The sequence below is a fragment of the Cebus imitator genome, unplaced genomic scaffold (genome assembly GCF_001604975.1).
Source record: "Cebus imitator isolate Cc_AM_T3 unplaced genomic scaffold, Cebus_imitator-1.0 Scaffold229, whole genome shotgun sequence".
NCBI classification, from domain to species: Eukaryota; Metazoa; Chordata; class Mammalia; order Primates; family Cebidae; genus Cebus; species Cebus imitator.
This window is the reverse complement of record NW_016107544.1, coordinates 2,947,041-2,959,735: the sequence shown is the minus strand read 5'-3', so window position 1 is coordinate 2,959,735 and position 12,695 is coordinate 2,947,041. Positions and strand designations below refer to the sequence as shown.

Below are 12,695 nucleotides of genomic sequence, written 5' to 3'. Positions count from 1 at the left end.
TTTTCATAAAACTTTAAAGATACAAGTGGAAACTCATATTACCCCTCTCCAATCTTGCTTCTTTCTGTCCTCTGTAGAAGTAAACACAATTCACAATTTATAATTCCCATACATGTTTTTATGACGTTACTACATATGTCTGTATACTTAACTATTACCCAAGATTTTGCAACTTACAATTTTCATCAGACACTGACATATAATCATACTATATATTGAAAGAAATAAATGGGAGTTTTTAGAGCTAACTATTCATAAATATAGTACCATTAATATTTCAAATTTCTTTCTTCCTTCATTAGATTCTGTATGATTGGATACAATTGTAGTCTCATTCATTTCCACTTCTTGCACTACTTAGTTTACATATTTATGGGTTCATTGTGGGCCTTCCACTGTCATATTACCAGAGTTTGGGACAAATTCTGCAATGCCATATGACCTAAACTATGGAATTGACTTTATTGCTAAATAGAAAAACTCAGAAGGTCAGGTTCAACAAGACAGTGATGTACTCTGTCTCCTAGGCACTGTGGGTTCTATTCCAGTGCAGAGTACCTTCTCTGTCCCATGGGTACATATTCTTATAGAACAATGGGAGGAAACTGACCTTGGTGAGGTTGGGCAATAATATAGTATCCATGGACCTGGGTAATCTGCATTTGAAGTGCTAGCTGTCTATTGATTGTCTGGGAAAGTTAGCTGACTGCACCTGGATCCCTGGGGCAAGCTAGGGACATTGGGGCCTGTGGGAGTTAAATTCTCTTCTGCTTGGGAGAAGAAGTTCTGATTCCTATAGGGAGCTGAGCTTGGATATAGCTTTTCCCAATGGAGAAAACGAGAGTCCCAAGACAATAAAGAGCAAAAAATACCATTCTTAGATAATTATTATCATTGCATAGGACCACTATAGTGGACATACTAATTGCTTTTCAAATACATCATTCATTTTTATTAAATTGTGAAGCTTAATTTATATGCCAGATTATTTTGTGTTGTAGATACGAAATGATTTGCTCAGGATCAGATAGTTATTAGTAAGTGGCAGGGCTGGTAATATTGTCCACCGCCACCTGTTAATACATCTGCCACTCATTCTTTCATATAGACTATGCCTGGGTTAGGTATTCTAATATGTTCTTTCTGAGGTTTTGATTTTTTAAGTATATATTAAGATATGAAATGATTCTCAGTTCCATTTGTTATTCTGTGTTTGTCTTTCAGGAAATTACCGACATAGTTTTTAAAATAGAGCTGTATTTTCAAGCAGCTTTGCTTGGAATCATTGTTACTGCAATGCCACCTTACTTTGCCATGGAAAATGCAGAAAATCATAAGGTAATGACTCAGTTAAAATATATATAATTTGCTACCAAGAAATGTCATATAAGAATAACCTATTTGCATAATTGCAAGCCTTACTGTAATTATTATTTTAGAAAAAAGTAAATGGAGTATAAATACATTTATTATAATTTCTTATTGTAGTAACAGTGATAACTAATATTTATTACTTGAGACTTGCTGTATGCTTTAAAAATTATATTCTATAATTCTCACAACATTGTGAGGAAGGTTTTTTGTTATCAATTGCTTATAGATCAGGATATCAAAGATGAGATTGTTCATATGACTTGACTCAACTTGTTTAAATTGTGGATTTGGGAACTGACTATGGTCTTCATGTTCTTAACTGGTGCATTCATGTGCCTGTGCTCTTTATCCTTTAACAGAGGTATGAAGTAGTCAAGTCACTTAATTCTCATTAACTGAAAAAAAAAAAAAAAAAGGTGAAAGTGGTTGTCATCATTAGGGCCTTGGAGAAATTGCTAAGTATACAGAAGTTCTTTGATATTCTTTTACTTTCTTTTTATGGCTTTCCCTTTTGTTTTCCTTCAGGCATATAGCAATCTTGTATAGTCTTTGGCTGTTCAAAACCTTCTACTCTTTCACACTGCTGAGATTGTATCTTACTTCTCTAATAAAAATTCTTATTTTCTTCATGTATGATCTTCATTCAGTAAAAACAAATTTGTCTAGAATGATTTACAGACTATGATGAATAATGAATTCATTATTTTAATGATTCTATATAAATAAATATTTTGTTATTAATTTGTTTAGTATAAAAGTAACATGTCTATTTTTAAAATAATATTCCATTTTTGTTATAAATATACTCATTGTAACTTAGAAATTATAGAAAAGTGGAAGGAATATAGAAATCTGTAACCTACTGCATAATAATGAAATTTACTGGACATTTGCATTTTTTTTGTTTCAACTGAAATAGTTTTAATTAAACTTTTATTTTGAGATAGTTGTATATTCATGTTTGTTAGAAATGACAGAGACATCCTGTATACTCTTTACATTTTATCCCAAATATCACTGGGATAACATCTTGTAAAATTATAGTACAATATAATAGGATATTGGCATTGATACAGTACATTTTTGTCACCAGAAAGATTCCCATATTTTGCCCTTTCTTAATCTCTCTGACCTGTGGCAACCACTAATCTGTTCTCTATTTCTGTAATTTTGATAGTTCAAAAATGTAAAATGATGTCACAGTAAGTTTTCTTTGGGGATTGGCTTTTTTCAACTAGCATTTTTTTTTTTTTTTAAATTTATCCAATTTAGATGTATCAATGGTCCATTCCTTTTTATTGCTGAGTACTATTCCATGGTATGGATACATCACACTTTCTCTAACCATTTGCTTATTGAAGAACATTTGGATTATTTTCTGTTTTTGGCTATTGTGAATAATGTTGCCGTGGACATTTGTATACAGGTTTTGTGCAAACATAAGTTTTCATTTCTCTGGGATAAATGCCCAAGAGTGCAATTGCTGAATCATAACCTGTTTAGTTTTATAAGAAATTGCCAAATTATTTTCCAAGATGAGTATTCCATTTTACATTATCCCTACCAGCAATGTATGAATAATGAAAGTTTGAATTATTAAAAAATACTTTCATTTGCCTTGGCTTATGTTTTTATCCTTGTATTAGAATTTACATGTGTCTCATGTTCTCATAATTCATTGAACATAAAACTTGCCAATTTTGTTCACTTCTCTTCTTAACTAATCTTTATATTTCTTGCTTTATCTCACTCTGTGGACAGCTCTTTCATATAATACCTTTAGTTGTTAGGAGTAAATACTTTTATAAATGACAAAAATCAACTGCATAAGATTGTTAGGTATTTAGGTTTGTGAAATATTTTAGAAATTTCAAATTAAATGAGAACATGAGATACGAAAACTGTGATCATTTAAGTTTACCATTAACAAACTTGCGATGTAAATAACACCTTAGATTTTTGTACTATACCGGTGTATATAAAAGGCTTTCAAAGTTTCAAAAGCTTTCATTTAAGCTGAAAGCCCTATGTAAATCCAAAGGATATTTTGGCAATTTATTAATGTTTTAATGAAAGGCTTATTTTTAAAAATGAGAATTCTTTTCCTGTGTAAACATATTTTCCTGTCTATTTGTGAAGTATTTCAAAAGAAGTAATGTTTTGGCTATTTATTATTTGCATAGCTGTAATCCCAACCCCATGACACCTTTTGCCTAATTTCTGTTTCTTAGCAGCACTACTGTATTCTGATTCTTAAAAATTTTGTTGAAATTGTTACATCTCAGAAATAGTGAGTCAAATTAAAGGCTAAATGGAATTTATATTTAGTGCGAGGGGAACTTTTGTTACCTATAACTCTGAAATGTGACCTTTTTGGTTTCATTGATGTAAAATTAAGAGATCTAAAGTAATTTACTAATTTATTTGTGTGTTTATAAAATGTCTAAAATTATAATTTTTTTTTTTTTTAGATCAAAGCCTATACTCAACTTAAACTTTCTGGTCTTTTGCCATCTGCATATTGGGTTGGACAAGCTGTTGTTGATATCCCCTTATTTTTTATCATTCTTACTTTGATGCTAGGAAGCTTATTGGCATTTCATTATGGATTATATTTTTATACTGTAAAGTTCCTTGCTGTGGTAAGTTAACACTAGTTGTACTCATGCTATTTATAGATAGAATGTTATTTAAAAAACTATAAATATGGCAATTGACTTGTTGAATAATTTGGTTATTAATTTTTTTAAAGGACTTTTCCTTTATTATGAAAATGTCAAGACTGACTTATATGAAGATATTTTTTTGTTTGAGTAGGTGATGATGATGATGATGATGATTTTATTTTTTGAGATGGAGTTTTGCTCTGTTGTTCAGGCTGGAGTGCGGTGGCGCAATCTTGGCTTACTGTAACATCCATCTCCTGGGTTCAAGCAATTCTCCTGCCTCAGCCTCTCGAGTAGCTGGGACTACGGGACACACCATCATGCCCCGCTAATTTTTGTCTTTTTAGTGGAGACGGGGTTTTACCATGTTGGCCAGGCTGGTCTTGAACTCCTGACCTCAAGTGATCCACCTGCCTCGGCCTCCCAAAGTGCTGGGATTACAGGCGTGAGCCACCATGCCAAGCCTTGAGTAGATTATTGATAATACTTTAGTGTTTAGAATGGCAGTTTTTCCTGAATTCCTTTTTTTAATTATTATTATTATACTTTAAGTTCTGGGATACATGTACAGAGCATGCAGGTTTGTTACATAGGTATATATGTGCCATGGTGGTCTGCTGCACCCATCAACCCATCATCTACATTAGGTATTTCACCTGATGGTATCCCTCCCCTAAACCCCCACCCCCTGACAGGCCCCGGTGTGTGATGTTCCCCTCCCTGTGTCCATGTGTTCTTATTGTTGAACTCTCACTTATGAGTGAGAACATGCAATGTTGGGTTTTCTGTTCCTGTGTTAGTTTGCTGAGAATGATGGTTTCTAGCATCATCTATGTCCCTGCAAAAGACATGACATGAGCTTTTTTTTTTTTTTTTATGAGTGTATAGAATTCCATGGTGTATATGTGCCACATTTTTTTAATCCAGTCTATCATCGATGGGCATTTAGGTTAGTTCCAAATCTTTGCTATTGTGAATAGTGCTGCAATAAACACACATGTACATGTGTCTTTATAGTAGAATGATTTATAATCCTTTGGGTATATACCCAGTAATGGGATTGCTGGGTCAAATGGTACTTCTGGTTGTAAATCTTTGAGGAATCGCCACACTGTCTTTCACAATGGTTGAACTAATTTACACTCCCACCAACAGTGTAAAATGTTTCCATTTCTCCACATCCTCTCCACCATCTGTTGTTTCCTGACTTTTTAATGATCACCGTCCTAACTGGCATGAGATGGTATCTCATTATGGTTTTGATTTGCATTTCTTTAATGACCAGTGATGATGAGCTACATAAATGTTTGTTGGCTACATAATGTCTTCTTTTAAGAAGTGTCTGTTCATACCATTTGCCCACTTTTTGATGGGGTTGTTTGTTTTTTTCTTGTAAATTTGTTTAAGTTTCTTGTAGTTTCTAGATATTAGCCCTTTGTCAGATGGATAGATTGCAAAATTTTTCCGCCATTTTGTAGGTTGCCTGTTCACACTGATGATAGTGTCTTTTGCTCTGTAGAAGCTCTTTAGTTTAATTAGATCCCATTTGTCGATTTTGGCTTTTGTTGCCATTGCTTTTGGTGTGTTAGTCATGAAGTCCTTGCCCATGCCTATGTCCTGAATGGTATTGCCTAGGTTTTCTTCTAGGGTTTTTATGGTTTTGGGTCTTATGTTTAAGTCTTTAATCTATGTTGAGTTAATTTTTATAAAAGGTGTAATGAAGAGGTCCAGTTTTATTTTCTGCATATGACTAGCCAGTTTTCCCAATACCATTTGTTAAATAAGGAATTCTTTCCCCATTGCTTGTTTATATCAGATTTGTCAAAGATCAGATGGTTGTAGATGTGTGGTGTTATTTCTGAGGCCTCTGTTCTGTTCCATTGGTCTGTATATCTGTTTTGGTACCAGTAGCATGCTGTTTTAGTTGCTGTAGCCTTGTAGTATAGTTTGAAGTTAGGTAGCACGATGCCTCTAGCTTTGTTGTTTTTGCTTAGGATTGTCTTGGTTATACAGGCTCTTTTTTGATTCTGTATGAAATTAGTTTTGTCTAATTCTGTGAAGAAGGTCAATGGTAGCTTGATGGGGATAGCATTGCATCTATAATACTTGTGGCAGCATGGCCATTTTCACAATACTCATTCTTCCTATCCATGAGTATGGAATGTTTTTCCATTTGCTTGTGTCTTATTTCCTTAAGCAGTGGTTTGTAGTTCTCCTTGAAGAGATCTTTCACATCCTTTGTAAGTTGTATTCCTAGGTATTTTATTCTCTTTGTAGCAATTGGGAATGGAAGTTCACTCATGATTCGTCTCTCTGTTTGTCTGTTATTGGTATATAGGAATGCTTGTGATTTTTGCATATTGATTTTGTATACTGAGCCTTTGCTGAAGCTGCTTATCAGCTTAAGGAGATTTTGGGCTGAGACAGTGGGGCTTTCTAGATATACGTACAGTCATGTCATCTGCAAACAGACAATCTGACTTCTCTTCCTATTTGAATACCCTTTATTTCTTTATATATATATATATACACACACACATATATATATAAAACATATATATTATTCTTTATATGTATATAATTGCACTTTAGGTTCTGGGGTACATGTGAAGAACATGCAGGATTGTTGCATACATGGCAATGTGGTTTGCCACTTCCATCCCCATCACCTATATCTGGCATTTCTCCCATGTTATCCCTCCCCAACTCCCTATCCCCCACAGCCCCTCTCCTAGTCCCCCACAACAGACCCCAGTGTGTGATGCTCCCTCCTGTGTGTCCATGTGTTCTCATTGTTCAACACCCACCTGTGAGTGAGAACATGCAGTGTTCGATTTTCTATTCTTGTGTCAGTTTGCTAAGAATGATGGTTTCCAAGGAAAAATATTTTTTTAAGACAGAGTCTCACTCTGTCACCCAGGCTGGAGTGCAGTGGAGCGATCTCAGCTCACAGCAACCTCCAATTTCCAGGTTCTAGCAGTTCTCCTGCCTCAGCCTTATCTTCAGAAATAAAGCCACACATCGATAGCCATCTAATATTCAACAGAGTTGACAAAAATAAACAATGAGAAAGGATGCTGTGTTGGATGGTGCGGGGATAGCTGGCTAGCCATATGCAGAAGAATGAAATTGGACTTCCACCTTTCACTGTATATAAAAATTAACTCAAGATGGGTTAAAGATTTAAGGGAAAGACATCAAACTATAAGAATTCTACAAGAAAACCTAGGAAATACCATTCTGCACATTGAGAAAGAATTTACAACTAAATAAGTCCTCAAAAGCAATTGCAATGTACATAAAAATTGGCAAGTGGCGTCTAATTAAACTAAAGGGCTTCTGCACAGCAAAAGAAACTATCAACAGAGTAAATGGACAACATACTGAATGGGAGAAAATACAAACTATGCATCCAACAAAGGCCTAGTATCCAGAATCTATAAGACACTTAAACAATTCAGCAATAAAAAAACAAAGAACTTCATTAAAAAGTGGGCAAAATATATGAACAGACACGTCTCAAAAGAAAATATGCAAATGGACAACAAATGTATGAAAAAATGCTCTGCATCACTAATCAACAGAAAACTGCAAATTAAAACCACAGTGAGATAGCATCTCACATCAGTTAGAATGACTATTATTAAAGAGTCAAAAACCAACAAATGCTAGCAAGGCTGCAGAGAAAATGAAATGCTTGTATACTCTTGGTAGGAATGTAAACTTCAGCAACCATGGAAGGCAGTTTGGAGAGTTCTCAAAAATACTAAAACAGAACCACCTTACAACTCGGAAACTCCATTACTGGGTATATATCAAAAAGAAAATAAATCGTTCTACCAAAAAGACACATGAGCTGGTATGTTTATTGCAGCACTATTCACAATAGCAAAGACACGGAATCAACCTAGGAGCTCATAACAGGTGATTGATTAAAGAAAGTGTGATACATACACACCGCGGAATACTGTGCAGCAATAAGAAAGAATGAAATCATGTCTCTTGCAGCAGCACAGATGCAGTTGTAGGCCGTTATCCTAAGTGAATTAATAAAGGAACAGAAAACCAACTATTGCATGTTCCCACTTATAAGTGGAAGCTAAATTGGGTAAACACGGACATAAAGATGGCAACAATAGACACCGGGGACTATTAGATGGAGGCAGGAGGAAGGATAGCAAGGGTTGAAAAACTAACCATTGGGTACTATGCCCAGTACTTAGGTGACAGAATCAGTTATACCCCAAACCTCAGCATCATGCAGTATACCCATGTAACAAACCTGCACATGTATCCCCTGAATCTAAAGTAAAACTGGAAATTATTTAAAATAAAATAAAATACAGCTTAAAATATCAAAGTGGAGACTGATTTGCATCCATGTTAGCATGTAAATGACTGACAGTAGACCCTGTCATTGAATACTTTATTAGGAAAAAGGGAAAACAGAGTTAGGCAAGGTTGATGCTAAAATTAACTTACCAATTTTGTCAGAGATCATAATGACCTTATATATTAGTTTCTGCCATATAAAATAATATTTTTCTTAAACCTTAAAAAATAAAGTGCTGTATATTAAAATAGTAGCTAATATTTGATTGAGAGAGATAAAGTTGTAGCTAGCTATACTTGCTTTTTTATAATAAAATAATGAGATGATATTTTACTTGGTATAAAACACTACAAAGGCCGGGCGCGGTGGCTCACGCCTATAATCCCAGCACTTTGGGAGGCCGAGGTGGGTGGATCACGAGGTCAAGAGATCAAGACCATCCTGGTCAACAAGGTGAAACCTTGTCTCTACTAAAAATACAAAAATTAGCTGGGCATGATGGTGCATGCCTGTAGTCCCAGATACTCAGGAGGCTGAGGCAGGAGAATTGCTTGAACCCAGGAGGGAGGTTGCGGTGAGCCGAGATCGTGCCATTGCACTCCAGTCTGGGCAACAACAGCAAAACTCCATCTCAAAAAAAAAAAAAAAAGACTACAAATAGTGTTCAGTTTAAATAATTTATTCAGGATTGTATTAAAAATAATTGTGTTAATGTTTTAATATGACTAGTATTTCATGTCGTGTATTGGAAGCTATTCATATTTTTATAGAAACATGTTTCTGATTTACAGGTTTTTTGCCTTATTGGTTATGTTCCATCAGTTATTATGTTCACTTATATTGCTTCTTTCACCTTTAAGAAAATTTTACATACCAAAGAATTTTGGTCATTTATCTATTCTGTGGTAAGTCACATTTTACATTATTTCAACTTGCCATAGCAGTTTAATTAAAAGTCACGAATACTTTCCTGATTATACTAAAATGTTACATGTCTTTTGTAAGCACAGAATTTAGTTAGATAATTGGCAGCTTCTTTTTATATGTACATTTGTCTTCTGAATCCTCTTTTCAACATAGGGACAATATGGAAGACTTTTAGCAACTAGGGTAGCATGGATACCAGCTACAAACAAGTTGCTACTTGCTGGCTAAATAACATGTCTAGTTCCATGTTTTACTAGAGGATTGAAAACATAGTTTGAAGCTTAGACAACAATTTGTAAGTCAGTTTGTATGAAACTTCTAAACACTTTGTCACTTGTTTTTTCGTTTTTTTTCTTTAGACAGCATTGGCTTGTATTGCAATCACTGAAATAACTTTCTTTATGGGATACACAACTGCAACTATTCTTCATTATGCTTTTTGTATCATCATTCCAATCTATCCACTTCTAGGTTGCCTGATTTCTTTCATAAAGGTAATTCTGCTAAGTATTTTAATATGTTAAAAAACATAAATAAGTACTGTCTGAGGATGTTAGTTCTTACTCAGAAAACAGTAAAATGCATCAGGTTAATGGCTACTACTTGATTTGGATATTATTAATGCAGCATAAATTATTGTGAGATGTCAAACTGTAAATTCTCAAAAGAAAAGGGCTATGCTCATTATAGGTTTTCTGATGCTCAAAATGATATATATAATTAGAATTGTGATGTGGTTTCAGTCAGTGTTTTTAGGAGTTTATCAGTGATTAAATAATATATTTTACTATGAAGGAATGAGAAAGAATAAAGTGTAAGAGATTTTTCTCCAAGGAAAAATAGAGACAAAAACCAGATTTATTTTATTAAGGCTGGATAATTGAAAAAAAATTTCCATGTGATTAGAAAAAATATTATGAATTATTGATTAAGGTTGGTAATTAATTCTACTTACTAATCCTGCTACCCCTGCTTCCCTTTTTAGGTCTCAGTTTAATGTTTTTAATTTATACTAATCCTCTGAAATATTTTGGGACAGAGAAGATTTTAAGTAAAAACTATAATTTACTAATATGAATAGCTAACTTAATAGAAAATACGCTTGCTAAACAAAATATATTTTTTTCATTTTAATCCAACTATTTCTACATATTGCAGCATGTACGTTTTTAAAACTTTTTGTCTTAGATTTCTTGGAAGAATATACGAAAAAATGAGGACACCTATAATTCATGGGATAGGCTTTCAGTAGCTGTTATATCGGTAAGAAATGAAAGTGTTTGTGTGAGTTAGTATGTTACCTTAAAAATAGTTTGGACCTATGGTTTAAACTATGTATAATTTTTTATCCTGTTTTATGAAAAAGAAGGTGCATAAAAAGTCAAGTGTGTTAGTTAACACTAGCTAATCTGTATTTAATAGGGAATACCTACTGAATGTGTCCACTTTAATATACTTAGCCTTTTACATGTTATTAACTCTATTTAGCTACAGTTCCGTCTTCTTAGAATCAAAAACAAAGTTTTTGTGTTTGATTATATTTTATGAAGCTGACAATAAATGAATGATACAGAGGTAGACAATATGTGAAGGATTTACTAAAAATAATTCTGTTTTAGTTTGTATAAAATTTATTTTTAATTATCATGTCAAGTATAAAAAAGTTGTGATTTTTTTTTTTTTGATGTATGTAGTCTTAGTTCTATTGGCAAAGGAAAAGAATAAACAACAAACCTTTTAGTCATGAGCTGCAACATGTTCTTCTTTTAGCCTTACCTGCAGTGTGTACTGTGGATTTTCCTCTTACAATACTATGAGAAAAAATATGGAGGCAGATCAATAAGAAAAGATCCCTTTTTCAGGTCAGTTAATTTTTAATTTTTAAAAAATTTTAAATGTTTTTAGCATATTTACGGAATTGTGTAACTCTCACCATAATATAATTTTGAAACATTTCCAGCACTCCAGAAAGAAACTTTGTACTCATTAATAGTCACTTTCTTATTCCTACTCCCATAACCCCCATCTTAGGTAACCACTAGTCTACATTTTGTTTCTGTCAGATTTGCCTATTCTGAACATTTTATATAACTGGACAATGGAAATATGCTTTGGAAAATCTTGTGTCTAAAGACCAATGATTCTCTTAAATATATTTAACTTTTATAGCTATTTGCTTTTTACCATAGTTGGTTGGTATATTATTTTAATGTTGGAAAATCATCAGATTTGACAGAAAACATCTTTTAAAAATTGCCAGGATTTGGGCAATATAATTAGTATCTAACATATGTTTTTACACTTATTATAATGTTTGGAATGGTCATCATGTAGTCACGTGTAGCAGTACTTTGTTACCTTTTTTTTTTTGCTGAGTAATGCTACAGTGTATGAGTATACTGTACTTTTTATATATCTTTATCAATGAGTTGAGTTGCTTTTACTTTTTGGCTATTATGAACGATGTTGCCATGAATATTTGTATACAAGTGTTTCTATGGACATATATTTTCATTTATTTTGGTTAGCTACCTAGAAATAGGATTGCTGAGTCATTTGAGGAATTTCCAGACTGTTTCTAAAGTGGTAGTGCTATTTTACACTCCCCCAGGAACGTATTAGGGTTCTGTTTTCCCCACATCCTTGCCAATGCTTGTACTTGTTTGTCTTTTTTTTTTTTTGAGAATATTTTTTTTTTTTTTTCATTTGTTTTTTTTTTTCTTTGTGGTTTTTTTTTTTTTTTTTTTTTTTTTTTTTTTGAGACAGAGTTTCACTCTTCTTGCCCAGGCTGGAGTGCAATGGCACAATCTCAGCTCACCACAAGCTCCACCTACCGGGCTCAAGTGATATCCTGCCCCAGCCTCCCAAGTAGCTGGGATTACAGGCATGTGCTATCATGCCCGGCTAATTTTGTATTTTTAATAGAGATAGGGTTTCTCCATGTTGGTCAGGCTGGTCTCAAACTCCCAACCGAGGTGATCCACCCACCTCGGCCTCCCAAAGTGCTGGTATTACAGGCGTGAACCACTGCTCCCAGCCTTTGTTTGTCTTTTTAACATATTCTTCCAAATATATTAGCTAATATCTATTTTTACTTTTTCTTCTATCCAGCCTTGCTTACATGATTAATCACTTTATTATCATTTCAGCATCTTCAACTTTTATCTTTTTGACCTGTCTACAAAAAACTATAATTGTTGGTGAATTGAATTATATGCTGGAAAAACTAACATAAAAGTGCCATTTGATAGTACTATATATTTATTGCTTGTAAATTTATTCCATATACAAAAGCCATTTTTAAAAAAAAATTATTTTAGATTCAGGGGTAAATGTGCATGTTTGTTAGATGGGTATATTGCATACTGATGGTGATTGGGCTTCTAGTGTAACAT

The 12,695-nt window shown here is 33.5% G+C and overlaps 1 protein-coding gene across 4 annotated transcripts in view; it reads left to right on the top strand.

The window, feature by feature from the left end:
• ABCA5 (ATP binding cassette subfamily A member 5) overlaps nucleotides 1–12,695 on the top strand; it is a 96,098-nt gene that overhangs the window by 59,915 nt on the left and 23,488 nt on the right. For all 4 annotated transcript variants that reach the window (XM_037727420.1, XM_017497359.2, XM_017497360.2 and 1 more), the window contains 6 exons: nucleotides 1,225–1,338; nucleotides 3,846–4,016; nucleotides 9,165–9,278; nucleotides 9,660–9,794; nucleotides 10,489–10,563; nucleotides 11,071–11,162. In XM_037727420.1, the coding sequence (XP_037583348.1) occupies nucleotides 1,225–1,338; nucleotides 3,846–4,016; nucleotides 9,165–9,278; nucleotides 9,660–9,794; nucleotides 10,489–10,563; nucleotides 11,071–11,162 (701 nt within the window). The remainder of the gene's footprint in view (nucleotides 1–1,224; nucleotides 1,339–3,845; nucleotides 4,017–9,164; nucleotides 9,279–9,659; nucleotides 9,795–10,488; nucleotides 10,564–11,070; nucleotides 11,163–12,695) is intronic.